The 23,208-nt window shown below is 45.0% G+C and overlaps 1 protein-coding gene across 1 annotated transcript in view; it reads left to right on the top strand.

Annotated features, from left to right (window-relative positions):
• The window catches only part of SLC12A4 (solute carrier family 12 member 4), a 78,586-nt gene extending 57,049 nt beyond the window's left edge, over positions 1–21,537 (top strand). The window contains exons 16-24 of the mRNA XM_044270166.1: positions 232–336; positions 4,764–4,932; positions 6,029–6,224; positions 6,642–6,811; positions 8,545–8,676; positions 9,534–9,641; positions 16,288–16,472; positions 17,307–17,440; positions 20,177–21,537. Of these exons, the coding sequence (XP_044126101.1) occupies positions 232–336; positions 4,764–4,932; positions 6,029–6,224; positions 6,642–6,811; positions 8,545–8,676; positions 9,534–9,641; positions 16,288–16,472; positions 17,307–17,440; positions 20,177–20,268 (1,291 nt within the window). The 3' untranslated portion in view covers positions 20,269–21,537. The remainder of the gene's footprint in view (positions 1–231; positions 337–4,763; positions 4,933–6,028; positions 6,225–6,641; positions 6,812–8,544; positions 8,677–9,533; positions 9,642–16,287; positions 16,473–17,306; positions 17,441–20,176) is intronic.
• The last annotated feature ends 1,671 nt before the right edge of the window (positions 21,538–23,208 follow it).

Here is a 23,208-nt window from a genome sequence, read left to right as displayed (position 1 = left end):
TACTAATGGCGGCATTATTAATACTGGGGGCTACTAATGGCGGCATTATTAATACTGGGGGCTACTAATGGCAGCATTATTAATACTGGGGGCCACTAATTGCAGTATAGAGGCCACTAATGGCGGTCTTAATACTGGGGGCTACTAATGATGGCATTATTAATTATGGTTGTCGCTATTTCTTTCTTCCTTCCTATTAAAATGTTTTAATGCTGTTGATTTAATGGACAGAGCTGAGAAAGAATGGGGCGATGGAATTCGAGGACTCTCCCTCAGTGCTGCTAGATATGCCTTGCTGAGACTGGAAGAAGGACCCCCTCACACTAAGAACTGGAGGTAGTCCATTATTTCTGTTTAATGGTATATTTGTATGCAAATTTGGTATTTTCATCTTCTGATGCCATATTCAGTATTTAGAGAGTAAGAAAGATTGGAAATATAATCAAAGTGCACCATAGGATGAGGATGATGTAGAGCACAATAGCTACACCACTCACTACTATTAAGCTGCTATCTGGCACTTGATATCCTATACTGTACTTTTTTCATTATTTTTTTTTTTCTCAAAGTACATTTTTCAGTTATACAAGTTATACAAAGTACTTGCTGATATGGAACTGGTATGGAACTTTTTTATTTGAATTCCCCCTCTCCCCACCCAGCGCCCCCACAGGCCCCTGTGTATGGTTAATGTTGTATGTGTAGAGCATATAGCATTCGCCAAAACCACATCAGAGATCTGGTCTACAGGGCTGCCAAGAGTCTGACCTCCTCCGCTGGTAATTTTATACAGGAATTACTATCCTGATGATTACCCTTTAAATCTAACCTGTTTAGGACCACACTCCATATATGCACGTTCCTGGGGGTTCCTGCTCCAGTAGCATGTCCCCTGTTCCAGTAGCATGTCCCCTGATTCGAGACAGTCAGGGACCCTGAGATGAATAAAAAAATGAAAAAAAGAAAGGGATCCGCTCACCACTGTCCCCTCAGGGTAGGTGCTCAAGTCCAAAATTGAGACACCCCTCAAAGCTAAGTTGAATTAATATAGTATAAAGGACTGGCACTCATATATGGAATATGACCATGATTTATTGGGAATACAAGAAATAAAAATAGAAATAAAATTCAGCCGGTCTATGTACAGTCTCATTAAAATACAATCAGATATAAAAACTCCTAGGATAATATATGGTGTAGGAGCCGATGGCACTCTGCTCAATCTGTATAAATCTTGTCTTGGACTGACAAAAGTGCCGTCGGTTTCCACCACCCTAAAATGGTATTCCTCTCAAAATAACCATGTATCGTCCCACAGACAGCAACTGATTAAACCCCGTGGGTTTCTGTGCGTCAAAATGTCCCGTATCCACGGACTCCAGAATGGCTGGGTAATCAGTGCTCTCTTTAAAACAATGTATCCATCTCCGCAACAGCTGTTGCAAACAAATAGCCAAACAGTCCACTTTCAGTGAGGCAAAATGTCTATATCCGCAATGACTTCTCACTGTTGCAAACGGATAATCTACTGTCTGTAATAGCCAGCGGAATAAGTCCTTACTGAAAAGGGTGACAGTACGATCGTTGTATGGTATTACACGCAAGTACGCTGTCGTTTGTAATGCTGATTGTTAGATAGGTTGGCTTTTTCATAGAAGGATATTGTACTTCTTGTATATTTCCCCACAGGTGTGGGCTTACCTCCGCCTGCGCTCTATTTGGTGGAGCTGATAATTTGGTCTTTCTTTCCGCTCTGTATCCCGGCGTCCCGGCTGCGGTATTGGTATTCCTTGTGTTAATCACCGCTACTTCTCACGTGATGTTCCTGTGTGAGGTATGCGGCTACGTTACTTCCGAGCGCTAGCGGGGTGACGTATTAGATCCTTTCAGGGAACGTATTAAGGAAATCCTTCTCATCATGGAAAAGTGCACTTTACTCCAAAGACGATTCGGGGTATCTAGTCCAGGATTATTGCCAGGATTTTTCACCATACAGCGATCGTACGGTCACCCTTTTCAGTAAGGACTTATTCCGCTGGCTATTACAGACAGTAGATTATCCGTTTGCAACAGTGAGGAGTCATTGCGGATATAGACATTTTGCCTCACTGAAAGTGGACTGTTTGGCTATTTGTTTGCAACAGCTGTTGCGGAGATGGATACATTGTTTTAAAGAGAGCACTGATTACCCGGCCATTCTGGAGTCCGTGGATACGGGACATTTTGACGCACAGAAACACACGGGGTTTAATCAGTTGCTGTCTGTGGGACGATACATGGTTATTTTGAGAGGAATACCATTTTAGGGTGGTGGAAACCGACGGCACTTTTGTCAGTCCAAGACAAGATTTATACAGATTGAGCAGAGTGCCATCGGCTCCTACACCGTATATTATCCTAGGAGTTTTTATATCCGATTGTGTTTATGATTGTATTTTAATGAGACTGTACATTGACAGGCTGAATTTTATTTCTATTTTTATTTCTTGTATTCCCAATAAATCATGGTCATATTCCATATGAGTGCCAGTCCTTTATACTATATGAATAAAAAAATGCTGTTTATAACCAATTCTGTCCTCTCTTTTGCAATTTTCATGGCTCTTTCGCGGCATTGCCACTGATCACCGGCTCTCTCCCTGCAGTGACTGAAGTCACCATGGCGGATACTTTTTCTGCCAATGGGACTCGGTCAGGTTAAATAAAGTGTTTTGTATTCACCCAGAATAACATTTTAGTCGTCTTAGTCTTCAGACAGTGACTGTGCAATTCTTAGAGGATATGCATCTTTGCAATCGGATACATGAACATAAACTACACAAAAATCAGTATGAACATAAAGAGCACAATGCAGCGCTTAGACTGGGCCACCGTCAAAAGGCGCATTCCCTTTAAAGGCTTAAAGTCTCAGCTAACCCCTTTAATGTGTCATGATGGACACTGCGATCTTCATGAGACAACGCCTTTAAAGGAAATGTGTCGCCAACATTTTTTTTCTACCATTTAAAACCAGATAGGAGTATAACTTTTTTTTTCGAAACTCTTCATTTCCTGATTGCAGATTTGTTTATTCTATTTCCTGAACATGATTATGGGGAGCGGCCATCTTGCCTGATCATTTAGAAATGGTCAGGAGGGGACCTCATTGACTTCTATGGGAGAGTTTTCTAGGCATGATCTGTGACCTGTGCAAAGTTCATTGTACAAGGAGAGAATAGATAAGCTCTGACAATCACCTATTGTGAATAGTGGGTCCTTTCTTATCTATGCACAGAGGTGATATTACTACAGGCAGGATTAAAATAACAGATAAGCAGGTAACTGCAGTAAAGTGATCTGTTCAGACCAAGAAGTGGTGCCTATTATTAGGCTTAGTGGACAGTGGGAAAACTGCAGGATTTTATGTTTTTTGTTTAAGTATAGATATTGACATGGGAAATTAAAAATAACATCATAAAAATTCCTTCAAAATATGTTAAGCATAAAAATGTGATTTAAATAGTAAGTCATTTTCTGGTGACCCAATACCTTTTAATAATCAGTATGTCTGTTGTATCCTTCAGCTAGTTAGGCCAATGACGCACATTCTGCTCTCGCCCCAGCACTCTCATTGATACCAGCCTTTTGTATGGAACAAAATCATACACCTTTAAAAACCATAGGTCTTCGGCAGCCTCGCCAAGGTCCTGTTTAAAAATGCTGATCACATTAGTTTGACAGAACGTACTACATTTCCCATCTTGAATTGCTGACCTTGCTAGCCCTGCCCCCCATTGTGCAGTTTGTATTGCCCTCCCCACCGCTGAGCGCCTCATGTTAGTTCCCATTTATAGCCGCCTATAACTCCTAGTGCAGCAACTGAGCATGAAACTAAGGCTACTTTCACACTCGCGTTTTGGCTTTCCGTTATTGAGATCCGTTCAAGGCTCTCACAAGCGGCCCAAAACGGATCAGTTTTGCCCTAATGCATTGTGAATGGAAAAGGATCCGCTCAGAATGCATCAGTTTGCCTCCGTTCAGTCACCATTCCACTCTGGAGGCGGACACCAAAACGCTGCCTGCAGCATTTTGCTGTCCGCGTGACGAAACTGAGCCAAACCTTTTATCTGGCACAATAGAAAACGGATCCGTCCCCCATTGACTTTCAATAGAGTTCATGACGGATTCGTCTTCGCTATGTTACAGATAATACAAACTGATCCGTTCATGACGGGTGCATGCGGTTGTATTATTGTAATGGATCAGTTTTTACAGATCCATGACGGATCTGCCCAAAATGCGAGTCTGAAAGTAGCCTAAACTATAGGCTCCAGCTCTAGAGAGCGATCTCTCACCCTCTCCAAAACTAGCAGTGGATCCAGCAAAGAATAAGATATAACTAGAGCATTTATACCTTTTCTATTTCTTGAATCCACAACAGATGAAAAATACCGAAGTAATAAAGGAATGCGTCCTAAAGTGTATTAATTATTCCTGCTCTTAGATATTGAGGACTTGTTTCATGACCGTTCTGACATTGTCTCCTACATTACTTTATACTTTATCTCAAAAAAATTCCTTTCACTTAATGTTTGAGATTGTAACCTAAAATAATTGTAGACTTTATTGTACTTTGAAGTTCCTGACATTGTGTAGGAGATCACTACCATGAATATATATATATATATATATATATATATATATATATATATGAGGACAGAAGGTCATGTCATGTTCACTCATCCTGTCTATTCATTGTGCTGGCTTATGTTGATATCTTTTAGGCCTCAGCTGTTGGTTTTACTAAAATTGGATGAGGATTTACATGTTAAATATCCACGTCTGCTCACGTTTGCCTCTCAGCTGAAAGCTGGAAAGGGATTAACCATTGTTGGTACCACAGTACAGGGTAACTTCTTGGACAGCTATGGAGAAGTACAAGCTGCTGAACAGGTAGGAATCTGGAAAAATGTAAGCCGATCCATGGTGGCAGATGTGTATCAACATTCTACTGAGAGTTTGCATTTTTTTTTCTAAGAGGACCTTTAATCAGTTTAGCCATAGTCTAATTATGGTCTTACATTATAGGGCAGCCCCCACTGATGCCATGCGAAACCTGCGTGTCTCCGCCTAGTATTACCGAGTCGGCTCATTATAATATAAGGCACCAAAATCAACGAGGCCAAGAGCCATGGCATCAGTGGGGGCCGCCCTATAAGGTAAGACCATAATTAGACTATGGCTAAACTGATGAAAGGTCCTCTTTAAAGTCAGGAGTAGTTGCAAAAAAAGAAAAGTATGTTACCATTAAACATTTCCTGTATTTAGGCTGCACTCCTGATAAAATAAGTGCAAAATACTGACCAAATGTTAAAAGGGTTTCATGGGTCTACTGATGACCTTCTGGATAACTAAATGCTAGTTTTAGAATAGCTTGATACAGAAAATGGTGATGTAATCGAAAAATGCTAACTAAAAAACTTTGAGGGTCATTTATGATGCTGAAATATGCCTATATTAGGCGTATTACAAGTGCAGACTGTGGTGCATCGGCCAGTTGCCCCACAATCTGTGACTTATCCCTGCTCACGCCAGGTCTAAAAAAAAGTGGCAGTTGCGTGGGCGGGGAAGGCAACGGGCCAGGAGGCCCGTCTCCTTTACCATTTTCTACGCCTATAAAGGTCTAAGTGTGAGACGGCAAGTACATTTAGAAGCGGCGGTGGATCCTCTTCATAACTCAGGCGGATCCACCACCAGCTTACAGGTTTATACAGACCGCCGTCTAAAACACCGGTCTTAATAAATGTGCCCCTAAATTTGCAATCACTGGGTACGGATCTACCTTCTGATTTACCAATATAAGGTCAGCTTTAAATCTTGAGTGGACTTCTTCTATAACTTTGCACTGTGCACCCAATACTAATGGTAGACTAGACGCACCTACCAGTTCTTACCAGTAACTTGTTATTTCCATGTTATACATTTTGAGTTAGTACTGTACTGAAGACTCTTCATCATTCATTAGCAAATGTTTTTTTTATCATTTTAGACCATAAAAAATATGATGGAGATAGAGAAAGTGAAGGGTTTCTGCCAAGTTATTGTCTCCAATAAAATTCGAGAAGGAATTTCACATTTGATCCAGTTAAGTGGACTTGGAGGAATGAAGCACAACACAGTAATGCTGGGGTGGCCTTATGGCTGGAGACAAAGTGAAGATCCACGTTCATGGAAAACCTTTATTGGCAAGTTTTTATCATTTTGCCTTGATAATTCTCTAACTTGTTCAAATGGGTTGTCCAGTCTTTTCTAACGGATGGCCTAAGTGGTGTCTACTTCGGGCAATGGAACTGCACCTGACCGACTGATCAATGGTGGTGCAAGGTGTCGGACCACCACCACCCCACCAATCAGCTATTGAGGGCCTATCCTGAGTTTAGGCCATGACTTAGAAAAGACTGGACAACCCCAATAAAGGGGCATGGCATATGTATATTGTTATTTGTGGTGGTCTGTAGCGAGGGGCCCTTGCCAATCTAGAGATTAAGAGGACCGCCATCAACCGAGCAGGGAACAGTTACACCACATATGACCACCTCTAGTGGTGGGAAATGCTGTTAATGTGATATTTCAATCACTTTGGCTTTTTTTTCCTAATACAGACACTGTACGGTGCACAACTGCAGCTCATTTAGCACTGATGGTCCCTAAAAACATCCCCTTCTATCCCAGCAACCATGAACGTTATCTAGAAGGAAATATTGATGTGTGGTGGATTGTGCATGATGGTGGGATGCTGATGCTGCTGCCATTCCTGCTAAGACAACATAAGGTATTACTTTTATCTATACCATGTATAACACCATATTTTTGTGCAATGCACATATCACGTTTTAAAATATGGAAAATTGTCACATGCCAGGAGTAATGTTAGATTTTCATTCATTTACATTACTTGTGGTACACTCAGTAATCCTCGGTCACTCTAAGCTTGTGCCCAAAGTTGTCCAAAAAAGTGATGTAGTCAAAAATGGGGGAAAAAATTGTGTGGGGTAAAATAAAATAAATAAAAGGTGCCATTGTTTTGGGGAATATGCTAAGAATGACGAGAACCTTAATACGTACAGTTATGGCAGAACCAAGTTTATTATTTTTTTTTTAAGCAAATTTTTTTATTGCAATATTTTGACATCTATAACTTTCATATTTCCATTTGCAGAGTTTTTTTTGGGGGGGGTGGGGGGGCAAGCTGTAGTTTTTATTGGTACAATTTTAAAGTACATATTCATATTTTATTCAGTTTTGTTCAGGGATAAGTTGACCCAAAAAAGATGATATGGCAATTTTTACATTATGGTAATCCCCGCTGAGGATAAATACTGCTATATTGTAATAGTTTGCTCATTTCTGGATGCGGCAGTACCATGTAAAAACATATGTAAACATTTTATTTATTTATGTTCAAGAACATTTTTAATTTTTTATTTTTTTTTGTAGAGTGGGTGCCATAGCTGCTGGGTGGCTGTTTTACACAGCAGACACCAGGACCTAATGTCTGCGATTGGTAATAAAGCCAGTCGCAGACGTTTAACCCCTCAGATGCTGTGGTCAAATGTGACTCTTTTTTTATCTGAGATGCTTTTTCCAGGGAAGGATGCGCTCCTGGGGCCGGCAAGGTTCCCCCACACTGCAATTGGGGGAGCCGTTGGTTGATCTTAATACCCTGGGTCTCGCTGAAGAAACCCAAGGTATTAGAGCTGTAGTTTCTATTAATGGCCTCATAATCTGCTGTGTAGATTAACAGCAGAATATAAAAAATGCAATCTAAAGATTGCATTTTCAAGACCACTAGGAGGGGCTTAAAAGGTAAAAAAAAAAAAAAAATTATATAAAAATTCTACTCATCCTCTTTTCCCTGTAATAAAAATGAACAATAAAAAAAGTCATTAGAATCGCCAAGCTCCAAAATGCCCAAACTATTAAAATATAAATGTATTTATCCCTTATGGTGAACGCCGTACAAAAAAAAAAAATCAAAATGGCCATTTTGAAGCCCTTGCAAAAAAATAAATAATGAAAAGTGAACAAAAAGTCATATACACTCCAAAATGGTATGACTGAAAACTACAAATCTCAGTGCAAATGAGACCTCACTCAGCCCCATAGATGCAAATATAAAAAAGGTTACGGGTTCTGAATGTGGTGATGAAAAGAAAGAAAAAAGTATTAAAACACAAGAAAAACTGGTATCGCTGACTAACAAGTAATTTTTACCACATCAGAGAACACTTTTTAAAAACAAATTAGTGGTGGAATTGTGTATTTTTTTTCCCAGCTTCCCACTACATCATATGCAATATTAAAAGTAGAACTTGTCCCTGAAAGAACAAGCCGTCATACAGGCTATGTTAACCGGAAAAAAAAATAAAAAATCTTGGCAGGGAATGAAAAACGAAAAAATACAAAAAAGGAAAATTGCAGCTTCAGGAAAGGGTTAAGTGTAATTGCCTCAGCTTCTTTGTGATTGCATGCATGATGAGAAAATGTTTTCTATCTGTTTGGCAGGTTTGGAAAAAGTGCAGAATGAGAATTTTTACTGTAGCACAAATGGATGACAACAGTATCCAAATGAAGAAGGACCTTGCAACTTTCCTTTATCATCTGAGAATAGAAGCTGAGGTAGAAGTAGTTGAGATGGTAAGACGATGAAAGGTTTTGTTCTTCAGCTACATTTAAGTGTGTTACTGTATATGACTTTAAAGGCTATCTACACTTTTGGAGACAATTTTATGATTGCATTTTACACATTTTTGGTTTAAAATCATATTTTCAATTGGCCTTTATTTCAAATATTGATCTGTTCTGTCACAAAGAGTTAACAGTTTTTCACTGGTACTTTTACTTTGTGCTGGTCCTCTAAGATCTCTAAACTATCTAGAGGTCATAAACACTTATTTAAGCAATTTTTTTTTATTAGTAAGATAAGAACTGAGCTATAATGAGTGTTTATAATGTCAGAGAGCAGAGATAAGGAGTCCGTCAGCTCCCCAACTGACGGAAAAGAGAGATAATCCAGAGGCTGCTTCTAGTGCATCTCAGCTCTATACAGAAAAAAGTGCTCTGTATTTTTAATAAATACCAATGGAAAAAAGGATTTTTAGCTCAAAATGAGTACAATGCAATAATTAAAAATTTGCCCCAAAAGATGTACATCGCCTTTAAGATTTGACATTAGTATTGCATGTATTTTTCTACACATTTCATTTATGAGCAGCTGCTTACAGAACATTTGAGAACGCCAAAAGAAAAGCCTCTTTACAAGAGGATGTGCTCGTCCATGGAAAAATTCTCAGCACATTATTTATTATTATTTTTAACTTTTTATCATGAAGCATAAATAATGTTGACTTTATTTGGGTTAATATGATTACGGTGATACCAAATATGTATAGTTCTTTTTATGTTTCACTACTTTTGAAATGGTAGGTCATCGATATCAAAGTTCTGGAACACCTCTTTAAAAAGCTTAATTATTCAAAACTTGTGTGTTTCAGCACAATAGTGATATTTCTGCTTACACGTACGAAAGAACTCTAATGATGGAACAGCGCTCTCAGATGCTTAAACAAATTCGCTTGACCAAGACAGAGCGAGATCGGGAGGTAGGTTTCACTGCTACCTAACTTTCCGCGTATAATACATAGGGTATGTAAGGTGTGTGATACAAACTCCTCTTTTTATATAATTTATTGTAAATTCACATAATTTGAATATAAGAACATTATAGGAGATGTACTATCCAAAGGAGCTAGTTTTGTTAATACCCTATTAAAGGGCTACTGTTCGGGATCGGGACCTTCTTCTAATAACTGTAGCCAAGAGCCACTTGGCATAACAGTGTAGAGTAAATAACCCCAGCTGTAACACCCCATCTCTGGGAGTTTCACAGACTATTTATTGCACCCTCTAAAATCCCTGGTGTTCCGCTGGATTGTGTTGGGTGTTATTCAGGGTGTTATTTCTTACACAACATTCATAGATTTATTGAAGAATGTATTGTTGGTAACATATTGTTTAAAAAGAATTCCAGCAGCCCCGTAGAGAATGAATGGAGCATCAGGGCGCATGCTCGGCATGCTGCGCCATGAGGACGAGAGCATGGGACCCCCGTTCTCAAGATCAGTGGGGTTGCCGCCCATCAGTTAGGTATTCCTTACTATAATGTGCTGCCTGCAGACTGCACTGCATTTTCATAGGGACAGGTTCACTTTAATAACATTGGCTTTATGATTGGGTTGTTTTGCTGCCGCAGAATAAATTTAAACTTATAACACTTCTATTTTTGAAAGCATTCTTATTTTGCAGCATTTTTTCCACACCTTTTACAAGTCTTTTGCACAGTACGATAGATGGATAGCAATTGTCTGAAACTCAATTTTACAAATTTTTGTTGACGTGCGTTTCTTTTTCTCGCCCAGTTGCCTTGGGGGACACAGAAACCTTGGGTATAGCTCATCTCCCTAGGAGGCGTGACACTAAGTTTAAACTGTTAAGCCCCTCCTCCACAGCTAAACCCTCAGCCTGGAGAGAGAGACTGCCAGTTTTTGCTTAGTGTCCAAGGAGGCAAGACACTCCCTGCTCTGCAGGGCTGTTTTCTCCTTGTTTAAAATTTAGATTTTTACTTTTTCTTTTCTTTTTGTTCCAGATCATCAGGGACAACACAGACGCACTTGACCTCTCTGTTTCTCCCGGGGTCGAGCTGCGCCAGTGCCGGTCATCCGCACTGCTGCCTCCCCCACAGAAGGCAAGGTGGACCAGGGCAGCCCAGCTCCCCTGCATCCCGCCAGCGCATGGGTCGCCCGCACGCCAAGTCCCTCTTCCAGCGCCCTGCCACTACGGTGCCAGTAGCTGAAGGGGCGACCCTGCTGGAACGGACCGAGGGTGAAGACGACTGTGGTGAGAGAGTGGCTTCTCCAGCCCTACGTCCCCTCCCTCCCCGGTCTCCTGCGTGACTGACCCCCATACTGGTAGCCTATCCGAGCAGAGTGGCTATTGGGTGGCCCTGCTGGACCTAGGTGGTCCCTGGGGTGCCGCAAGGCGGCAATCTGCTCCCTCTCCTCCCCTCCATAGCTCATACCGCTGATTGCAGGAAAGAGGGGGCGCTTACCGGTGCGGACGGCATGGGTCCTGGGCGCTGCAAAATTTAGTCCAGGCTTCGCGGCCTGCTGGGCCGCACCATCTGGTGCTCCTTCCCGGGCTCTGACTCTTCCGGGCCGCGGGGTGGGCTCCCGCGGCCTGCATTGCATGTGCGAGCTATGCTCCACCTGGGCGCCCGGCCGACCATCGGTCCGGTTGGCCGGACGCCGCAAATTTGGGCCCAGGCATCGCGGCCTGCTGGGCCGCACCTCCGCGCTCCTCTCGGGTCCCTGGTTCTTCCGGCCGCGGGGTGGGCTCCCGCAGCCGGCATCGGCTAGAGCTGTGCTCCAGCAGGCCCCGGCCGGCCGTCGGTGCATTCCGGCCGGCCGTCGGTGCATTCCGGCCGGCCGGGCGCTGCATGGTCTGTTCAGGCTTGCGGCCTGCTGGCACAATTCCGGCGCTCGGGGTGGCACTCGCGACCGGTACGAGGGCTCCCGCGGCCGGCTTAGGCCCGGCCGGTACTTTTAATACTTGCAGCCCGGGCAGCCGGGCGACGCTAAACTTTAGGCCCCGGCTTCACGGCCTACTAGGCCGCAAAATTCAGGCCTCTGGGAAAGGGGGGGGGGCGGGAACTCTCCAAGCGCGAATTCTTCCCGCCTGGAGGTTCCCCCCACCCCCAGGGGTTCGCAGCTCCGCCCCCCCCAGGCCAGATGCCTGTTAACCCTTTGGGTACTGGCCGGCTCTTGCAGGCCTGTACGGCCTGTGCCCCTGTATGGTGGCCGCCCTTTCTGCCTCAGGGGGAGGCTGTGATATTAATAACTAAAAAAAATAAAAAAATTTTTTATAATTTTGTTTAAATAACTGGACCTGTGGGCTGCGCAGGACGCGGTAGCCTCATCATTCAGTACTGCTGTTGTTTGCATGCTGTCTGTCTTTAGGCGGTATGTCGTGCTCCCCGGCTGCGGCGCTGGCCAGGGCATGTTCCCCCTCCCAGGCGTTTTCTTGCTCTCTCCTGGGATACGGCGCTGGCCAAGTGCATGCAGATTTTTTTCTGGCCAGAATTCGTCGCCCACCTTAGTTCTGGTGGCTGCAGGTGCATGACCCTCCTTCCTAGGCGGAATACTGCACTCTCCCTGGCTGTGGCCTGGTCTCGTGCATGTCCCCCCTTTTCTAGGTGGACTGCTGCACTCTCACCGGATGCGGTGTTGGCCATACGCACGACCCCCTTCCACAGGCGGGACGTTGCATTCACTGGGTTCGCTGCCGGCTATGTGCATGAACCCTTCCATGGGCGGAATACTGCACTCACCGGATACGGTGCTGGCCATGTGCATAAACCCCTTTTATTAGGAGGTATACTGCGCTTTCCCCGGTTACGGTGCCGGCCATGTGCGCGTTCCCCTTCCATAGGTGGAACACTGGATTCGCTGCCGGCCATGTGCATGAAGCCTTCCATAGGCGGAATACTGCTCTCTCACCGGATACGGTGCCGGCCTTGTGCGTGTACCCCTTTCTTAGGAGGTACACTGCACTCTCACTGGATCCGTTGCAGGCCATGTGCATAAACACCCCCCCCCCCCCCCTTCCGTGGGCAGTGTGCCGCACTCTCGCTGGATTCGCTGCCGGCCATGGACATGTCTCCTTTCCTCAGGCGATACGTACACTCTCACTGACGGTGCTTGTTCTCTTGACAGTACGTTGCTGGCCTGTACATGGCCCCATCCACGGCGGCGCTCTCACTGGATGCGATGCTGGCCATGTGCATGACCCCCATTTCTGGGCGGAATACTGCACTCACTGGATGCATTGCCGGTTCTGAGCATGCCTTCTCACTTGGGTGGAATGCTTGCACTCCCATTGGATACGGTGCTGGTCTTGTGCATGGTCACCCCTTATTCCATGGGCGGCATTTTGCACGCTCACGCGATCCACGACTGTCCTTGTTTATGTTGTGCTGGACTGGTACACGTCCCCTTTCATTGGCGGAGTGGTGCACTCTCACGAAATTCGGTGTTGGGTGGATTTTTGCACAATCGCTTGATGATGGTAACCCTGTGCATGCCCCCTTTCACTAAGTGGACCTTCCTGCGTTCTGCTGGATATGTGCGGCCATGGCCATGGCCCCCTTCTGGGCGGAATATGGTATGTCCTACTTTTCCGAAGTGGGTACTGGCCTTGGCATCCTCCCCTTTTTTTGGGCAGGTCTCTGCACTCTTGCCGACTGCAGTGTTGCCAGGTACATTTCCCCCCTTTTTCTGGGCGGACTGTTTGCGTTCCATCGCATGCCGTACTAGTCTTGTGCATGACTACCTTTCAGGTTGCACTTGCACTTCCGTTGTTACGGTTGGACTCTGGCTGATCCTTCTCTGAGTGACTATTTTTTGCAGTGAGCGGACTTTCTTGTGCGCTCTGTCCATTGTTTGGGCTGTGTATGCTTTCTCCTCCCATAGGTGAGTTGGCCTTCTCACTGCTTACGGGGCTACTCGTACGTATGCCTCCCTTTCTCCTGAGATATGTTTTTTCTCTTGAGATACGATGCTTGCAGCAAGCCTTGCACTATTCTCTAAAGGGCTCATTCGGTCCACCTGTGTGAGCCTAAGGTGGTGTTCAACAAACAGCAGATGAATGCCCAATGTATTAAAAGGTATATACCTTATATATAAGTAGACGGGCTCTACTTGTTCGCTACTGCACCGAGCTGGGTGGTGCTCATTCCTTTCGTTGGCCTTCCGCCCGGGGTGTGTTCGTGGTCCTTAGATGCGTACCCATTCGTCCTCCCACGGCGTTGTTTCCCTGCGCTAGTGGTCACATGGTCTAGAGTGCTGTCTGCAGGGCCCCTCAAATTCTACGTGGGCTCTGGCGGGACTACGGTTCCCTCGCCTACTACCATTTCCTCCCCTTCGGATGCGGTGTGGTATGAGTCCTTCCGGTTGGCACCCTCTGCGCTTCAGTCTGATCTATTATCGGGTTCGGGACGCTCTTCTCGGGAAGGTCACCCATCTTCTCTTGGGTAATCGCTTACCCAGGTCCGGTGGACCTCCACCTTGGTGCGAGACGGTGTACAGGGCGTCTCGGTGTAGCGGGGTTTTGCTCTTGAGCTGTCCTGTGGCTTCCCTGTTGGCCATCCCTCCTTCGATTGGAGGGTGTTCTGCCGGCCTCTGGCTCGATTGCCTTTTCTCGCCGGCTCTGTTTGGCTCCCGCTCAGTACAGATCACTCTGATGTGGCTTTTGTGTATCGGCCACGCTTCAGAGGCTGTTCTTTCACTGCCCTCCCCTCTGGGGAGAGCATGGTTGTTCATGTAGATGGTTCCAGTGTTCCTTTTGGCCTCGTACTGTCTCCCTTGCTCACGCTGGCTGTGCTAGCTGTGTGCCTATTTACCGGGTCTACCGCATTCTGTCCTCCCGTTGGGTGCTGATTGCGTTTTTTTCCATTCTGGGCAATGGTTCTACTAGGGACTTACCTCCTCGGTAGCTTGGGAGGACTACCATTCGGGCAAGATTGTCCTTAGATCTCCCACACCGGGGCTGTGGAACGTCTTCCTGTGGTGACTACGTCGGCATGGACTTAGCCTGTTTTGTCCTGGCGGTTGCTGGACGGATCCTTCGGTTCCTTCCGTCTGTCCTTCTGCTCCCCCACTCCGGGTGGATGCAGGGCAACGTTGCTTGGGGGCCGACGGGACCAGTTTTGCCGTGTTACTGGTCTGCGCCTGATCTCATTGGGTTTTCACCCGCTTGCCTGGGCGACCCTAGCGGGCTCGCTGGTGTTCGCTCCTGGCCGTGTTTTCGTTCAGGATCTGTTGTGGGACTTAGGGTTTTTACCGGGGGTTCTGTGGGACGCTGGGCGTTTCCCCCACTCTGCCTTTCTCTCTCCATGGTTCTGTCTTCTCCAGTCCGACCTGGACCTGGGACTGGGACCGGGACCCTGTTGCTTGGAGTGTCAAGTGTCGGCGCTGTCCTTCCTCTTTCGGTGTTCCCCAGCCCTCTGGGCCTTCTTCCATGGAGCGACTCTTGGGTTCCTTTTGTACTGCCCTCCGGTACCGCCCTGGGATCTACATGCTGGGTTCTTGGCGCTCCTGTCTTTCCTTTGGAGCCGTTACAGTAGTTCTCTCTACTCCTTCTGTCCTGTGCGGTTGTGTTTCCGTAGCCATCGTGTCTGACGGGTGCCTGAGTGGCGGCTCTTCTTGTTCCGAGCCTTATTTCTTTTCCCAGGACAGGGCTGTTCTCCATCCCGTCTCTTCCTTCCTTTCGGAGGTGGTGTTTGTCTTTCAGTTCAGCGAGGCATTCGTCCTCCCCTTCCCACTCCTGGGAACGGACGCTTCAACGTTTGGACCTTGCATTTTTCCTTGGAGATCTCCGAATCTTGTCAATGTTCGATCTCTTGTGTTTCCGGAAGGTCCGCGCAAAGGGTTGCGGCCTCCAGGGTGGCTTCCTCCGCTTTCTCAGAGTGACTGTTGGTGTGATTACTGCACCAAGGGCAGGGTTCTGCTTTTGGTGTCACTGTTTGTTTCACCAGAGCGGTCGGTGCCCCCTGGGCCGGAGGCATTGGGCTTCGGCCATGCATTTGTGCAAGGCGGTCACTGATCTTCCTTTCACGTCTTGCCGAGCTACAGGGTGCATACTCGGGCTTCAGCGGATGCTGTCTTGGGCCGCCTGGTCTGCAGGTGGCGGGTTTCTTGATGCCTTCGGGTGCCTCGCCTTGGTGCTATGGTCCCTCCCCTCTTGGACTGCTATTGAACGTCCCAAGGTCTTCTGTGTCCCCCAAGGAAACTGGGCGAGAAAACGAGATTTTTGTATAACTTACCAGTAAAATCTCTTTCTCGCTCTTTCCTTGGGGGACACAGCACCCACCCATTCTTTGTTTTTCTCTACACGGTTTCCAAGTTTGTTTTACCCGTTGGGTAGTTGGCTTGTTGGTTCCACTTGTTGGGCTTTGCCTTTTCTCACTACTTGGACACGCAACTGGCAGTCTCTCTCTCCAGGCTGAGGGTATAGCTGTGGAGGAGGGGCTTAACAGTTTAAACTTAGTGTCACGCCTCCTAGGGAGATGAGCTATACCCAAGGTCTTCTGTGTCCCCCAAGGAAAGAGCGAGAAAGAGATTTTACTGGTAAGTTATACAAAAATCTCGTTTTTTGTAGCACAAATATTTGTACTTTTCTCTCCAAATGTCTTAGGCACAGATAATAAAGGATAGACATTCTATTATTCGCTTGGATAGCTTGTGTTCCGAAGATGAAGAGGAGATTGAGGTGGTGCCGGAGAACATTCACATGACTTGGACAAAAGAGAAACGCAGTGCTGAGAAGCGAGGGAAAAATCATTCATCAGAACATTTCAGGGATCTTTTTGACATAAAACCGTACGTTGGCCAAAGAGTGGATGCTGCGCTTGCTTTTTAAAAGGGGATGTATGACGAGGAAAATCATTCCACTGAATTTCCCCTATCTACTGGATCTACTAAGGCTTGTTTCACTTTGCTGTTTACCGATCCGGCAGGCTGTTTTAGCCGGGAACAGCCTGCCGGAATGCCGTTCTGCCCAATAAACTATAATGCTATAATGGGGTCCGGCGGAGATCTGGATAAAACCCAACATTCTCTGCCGGAGCAGCCTGCTTGGAAGGCTGTACCGACAGTGTGAAACAAGCCTAAGATAAACCTATTCTCCACATATTCAATATCTATCAATTAATCAATCATTTAAGTATACTAAATATATTCCCTATCTTAATTCTATATAAGGCTGTGTTCACATCACCTTTTTATAGCACGTGTAATGTATAAACATGACATACACGTTAAATGGATGCAGTGGCATCTGTCACCATAAGCTTCCACTGTAAAAAAAAAAAAATATATATATATATATATAATTCTTATACGTGTTTTTTTATTTTTTGCTGGACTCTAAGGGATGGAAAAATGTAGTGTACTATACTTTTTATTCCTTTTTTCCCCTAATGTATATATTTTAAACAGGAGACAAAAATGTTATATGAACAGCCACTTAAATGTACGCGGTGCCGTTTTTTGTAATCTTTATGTTCCACATTACTTTCTATCTTGTATATATATTCTGCTTTCTTTTTATTTCTGCTTCAAGGGAATGGAAAATACTGTAAGTGATTTGTGATTACACCCCAACCCCAGCATTTAAGCTTACAGAATACTAAAATATATAGTTTTATCTTTCAGCAACCAGTCCAATGTTCGTAGGATGCACACTGCGGTGAAACTGAATGAAGTTATAGTCACAAAATCACATGATGCCAAATTAGTACTACTCAACATGCCAGGTCCACCTAAAAATACAGATGGGGATGAAAACTGTATCCTTTTTATATACCGTACATTAATTTAACAGTACAAAAATCATTATTTTTACTGGACATCTGTAATGTTACTGGCTGTCCTCTGCTTCCAGTTTATACTTGAGGTGCAATTCCTTATGCTCAAACATATAAACCAACCACAGAATTTATCTTAAAATAAGGACCTACCAGCCTGTCACAGCTGTGTCATGGTCTTGTTGTTGTGTGTCATGACACATTAGCCTTGCATGCTGGTTGCCAGGGGCAACGCGTCATGGTGCAGCATGTTTGTGCTTTCCTCCTTCTTCTGGTTCTTTCCCTGTTTGGTGCTGGAGAGGTTAACTTTCTGGATAGGTGTGTTCTGGGTGTGGCCTCATGACTCTTCTTAATCTGGTGCTGTGAGCGAGAGGTCAGTAGGTCTCCAGCCTTGGTGTGTGTGCTGGAGCTATGCTACTGCCCTGGATATTCCATCCTGCCAGTGTGAGGGCCACCTAGTTAGACATTGAGGTCTTCTGATGTCATCCTTATGTATTTTCCCCTTCCTTCCCTTGTATATGTTTGGTGAGTGTTTATGTACAGGGTGTGTTATGTCTAGTGTTGTGTTACATGTTTGGTGTGTTATCCAGCATGGTTGCTAGACATGCCCCTGTCTGTCTGTGCCTTTGGTGAGAGGGCCCCTGGGTTCCCTGGAGGGGGAACCACAAGTCAGTGAGCAGCTCTGCCTAGGGCGGCCATGCATTCTGTCCGCATGGGAGTCCAGGTAGTCTTGGTGCTGGTGTTCCACCCTGTTGCTGCAGAATGGAAGTGCTTGTTGTTCTGGTGTGTTGTCGTATCACCTGCCGACCCAGTTGCTGCTCACTGTATTCCCTTACCTTTTGCTGCTTGGCCTGTGAGACTCCTGTTCATCCGCGTTCTGGAGGAACCGGTCGTCTCTAGCTCCTAACCTTTATTCAGGGATCATCAGGGCGATATGGGGTCCGAGGTTCCTTTGTATGAGCCCATCTGCCATCTGGGTCGGCTCATACGGTTAGGAGTTAGGTCCCATATTAGGGTGACTTAGGAGGTGACCTGCTCCCTTTTCCTGGTGTCCAGGCCTAGTTGCTTCCCCTTTTTCCCACGCTATACAGTGGGGAGTTTTACCCCACTCCCCACCGTGACACAGGCGCAGCATGGACACTGGACTGTGGACGGACTGACTGCAGCATGGACACTGGACTGTGGACGGACTGACTGCAGCATGGACACTGGACTGTGGACGGACTGACTGCAGCATGGACACTTGACTGTGGACGGACTGACTGCAGCATGGACACTGGACTGTGGACGGACTGACTGCAGCATGGACACTGGACTGTGGACGGACTGACTGCAGCATGGACACTGGACTGTGGACGGACTGACTGCAGCATGGACACTGGACTGTGGACGGACTGACTGCAGCATGGACACTGGACTGTGGACGGACTGACTGCAGCATGGACACTGGACTGTGGACGGACTGACTGCAGCATGGACACTGGACTGTGGACGGACTGACTGCAGCATGGACACTGGACTGTGGACGGACTGACTGCAGCATGGACACTGGACTGTGGACGGACTGACTGCAGCATGGACACTGGACTGTGGACGGACTGACTGCAGCATGGACACTGGACTGTGGACGGACTGACTGCAGCATGGACACTGGACTGTGGACGGACTGACTGCAGCATGGACACTGGACTGTGGACGGACTGACTGCAGCATGGACACTGGACTGTGGACGGACTGACTGCAGCATGGACACTGGACTGTGGACGGACTGACTGCAGCATGGACACTGGACTGTGGACGGACTGACTGCAGCATGGACACTGGACTGTGGACGGACTGACTGCAGCATGGACACTGGACTGTGGACGGACTGACTGCAGCATGGACACTGGACTGTGGACGGACTGACTGCAGCATGGACACTGGACTGTGGACGGACTGACTGCAGCATGGACACTGGACTGTGGACGGACTGACTGCAGCATGGACACTGGACTGTGGACGGACTGACTGCAGCATGGACACTGGACTGTGGACGGACTGACTGCAGCATGGACACTGGACTGTGGACGGACTGACTGCAGCATGGACACTGGACTGTGGACGGACTGACTGCAGCATGGACACTGGACTGTGGACGGACTGACTGCAGCATGGACACTGGACTGTGGACGGACTGACTGCAGCATGGACACTGGACTGTGGACGGACTGACTGCAGCATGGACACTGGACTGTGGACGGACTGACTGCAGCATGGACACTGGACTGTGGACGGACTGACTGCAGCATGGACTGTGGACTGTGGACTGACTGATCCAGGTGCTGGTTTTAAAACAGTAGGATGTTTTTCGTGGGACAACCCCTTTAAGACTTTTAAATTCAAAATTTAAAATTTCCATGGAAAAAAAAATTCAGGAGGATTTTTTTTCCCAATTCTCTCAACCTCTTGATCACAAGGCAACAAGGAATTTTGTTTTTAATACATTTTATTCCATCAAAACACATAATATATCCCCACACGTATCTTGACACATAGAATAAAAATATTTATATATAAATTTTAAGGGTAAATGCTTTAAAAAAAAAAAGATGGAAATAGCAGTGTCAGAATTCCTCCATACTAAAGAATTTGTATCAATTAAAGGCTATATACTGTATGTCTGAAAATGAAACCAAAAATATTTCCTGTTTGTCAATCCTTATAGTTAATCTGTAGATATGGAGTTCCTCGAGGTATTAACAGAAGGTCTGGAAAGAGTGCTGCTGGTTCGCGGAGGAGGCCGAGAGGTTATCACCATCTATTCCTGATACTGGACCAATCACACCTTTTTGTGCCTTTTGATCAAACGTTTCGGAAGCAAAAAAAGCACTTCAGGAATCTTAAAATTTCTATTTAAACATTTTCCGATGTGTTTACACAGTCTGAATGATTCTTCATCCAAAGCTGTATATGATTACTGTTTACTTGAATAGATGACAGGCTAAGACCTGGTTTACACTGCCGGCAGAGAACAACCTGCTGGAGCTCTCTGGATCATATTGCTTGATGTTACTGGAATGTCCAACAGCCCCGTTGATTATAATGGGGTCCAATGGAGACCTGCTGCTACCTTGTAAAGCCGTATTTGTCTGGCCGAATCCTAGCATATTTGCTGGTTAGCAGCCAGACCCCATTATAGTCAATGGGGCCAGCCGGCATTCCAGTAACATCTGGCGATGCCAGATCCAGAGAGCTCCAGCAGGCTGTTGTCTGCCAGTAGCGTGAAACAATTGTAGCTAGAATTATTTGGTTGGAGGCAATATTGTTTCAATAGCGTGGCATACAATAGTAGATACGCAATGCACTGCTGAAAATTGTTAGCACTTTAATAGCTTTTACGATGTTCACAAAAGTGGAATAGACTGTATTTAAAGCTTACCCCAAAAAATATTGGCAGAATTATGAAAACTTTTTTTTTTTTCATAGCACTTATTCAATATAAAAATCAATTAGAGGCCCAGAACGGATAGTCCATGCTTTTATTTTCAGAATAGACCAAAAAAAATAAAAAACTTAAGTATTACTGAAGTATATTACAAAACTCTTTAGCTGGGCTGCACGACATTTAGTAAAAACCTAATTGGGTGTATACTTTAAATGCTACATAAATTAAGAATTATATTGAGACCGTATAAATGATCAGCTCCTCAAGCGCCTGACTGCTATAGTCTGTATGTGAGATTAATAAAGTGCCACTGTCATTAAATAAGAGAGGCGATGTACCCGCTTTACAGCCCATGAAGCTTAGGGCATATACTCTCCTTTTGCCACGCTTCTGGAAAGGTCATATGTTGAACACCTCAGGTGGAGCAGCTTACAAGGTGGTTGGACAGTGAATGCTCTCATGCACTTTTAGGCTACATTTACATGACTGTTTTGCGGTCTGCAGATAGTGGATCTACAGAACATGGATGCCAGCCGTGTGCATTCCGCATTTTGCTGACTGCACATGACTGGCGCTATATAGAAAATGCCTATTTTTTTCTGCGATTGCGGACAAGAATAGGACATGCTCTATATTTTTGTGATGCCATGGAACGGAACAACGGATGCACGAACACACGGTATGCTGTCTGCATATTTTGCTGCTCCATTGAAATGAATAGGTCCGCACCCGTTCCGCAAAAATTCATACAGTCATGTGAATGTACCCTTAAGTGTGTGTGTGTGTGTGTGTGTGTGTTCTCTTGTGAACTCCAGTTTGATTTCTATATAGAATCTATATGACTGGAAATACATATTTTGCGATACTAATTACATACTTGATGCGATATAGCATGTTCACACTGTACACATGTTCTGAAAAGATTTGAGAAATGAAAACCGAGCTCAGAGAAGCCATCATGTATCTGAAGGCTATTAAGTGCTATCATTCAAGATTAGTACAAGGCAAGTAAAGCTAAATTTGTGTAGGTTATCCCTTGCGACCTACGTCTGTTTCTGGCTGCTCCAATGGTAACACCTGTTAGTAGAAACTGATGCAGTATTGAAAAGAAGTAGTATCTGATTAATTCTATTAATTCTCTTTAATTTCTATTAATGCTTAAGCTGTATTTTGGGTCCAAAAATGTTATTTCAGTGTTCATCCAGATTATGTGTAGATTACATTTTTTGCCCAGTTTTCCATTCTGCCTTTTATTAGAAATGTTTTTCAGTGTTTTTTACTGGTGCCAATTTTAAGTATAAGATTTAAATAAAGGTTTATGTATTTTGTTCATTCTAAGAAAAGTTTGACGTTATACACTTCATATGTATTAATGTGTAGTGTAGAGAATAGAGAAATTTTCAAAGCAAAGAAAAAATAATAATATGTAGCACATTTATTAAGACCGACGCTTTAGACACCGGCCTTAATAAGACCCTGCGCTGGCGGTGGATTGCCGAAGTTATGTGAAGGCACCGGCCTCTGCATAATTTCGGCGTATCCACTGTCGATTCTAAATGTAAGACAGCTTCCTTGCTGTCTTACATTTTGACTATTTTCTACTCCTAGACCAGGCGTAGAAAATTATGAATGAAACGCACCAGCTCCTTCCCCGCCCGCACCATGCCCACTTTTTTAGACTTGGCATGAGCGGGGAATAAGTTGAAGATTCTGCCGTACCATGGTGTGCGACAGAATCTGCGCCAGATAAACACCACAAAAGTGGCGTATATCTGGTCATAAATGACCCCCTATGTTTGCACTAGGCTTTTTCTGCAATTATTTTTTGGAATTTCTCAGAAAGCAACATGCCCATCACTTCCTTATAATTGTCACATGTTAATGGAAATGATTAAAGAAATGAGAAGAAAAATTGTCAAGTTGACAAGCACTGGTCCATTGTCCTGACCTAAAGAGATATTCCACTTACGGTATGTTAAGTTATTCCCTAACCACAGCTATGTTCGAAACTCCCATAGAAATGAATGGAGCGTCTGCACACATGCCAGACCTGCCTCTCTGTTCACTTTGGGGGGGGGTCCACTGGGTCTGGGGGCCTCGTGATTGGTGGGGGTTCTAATGGTATGACTTAGTAGTATCCCTGATCCTGTGGATCAGGGATAACTTAACATAACCAGAATACCCCTTTAAGGGACCTATGGCAGATGCCCCATCCTTAAATTATTATTGAGAACACCGGTTTGCTACGGCATTTTAATTAAACTTCTATTTTTTTGCCTTTGTCAGTACAGTTTCTAAATATTTTTTACGTGTTCAATTTATC

Source organism: Bufo gargarizans, chromosome 10, assembly GCF_014858855.1.
Source record: "Bufo gargarizans isolate SCDJY-AF-19 chromosome 10, ASM1485885v1, whole genome shotgun sequence".
Taxonomy (NCBI): Eukaryota; Metazoa; Chordata; class Amphibia; order Anura; family Bufonidae; genus Bufo; species Bufo gargarizans.
This window is presented reverse-complemented; position numbering and strand designations above follow the sequence as displayed.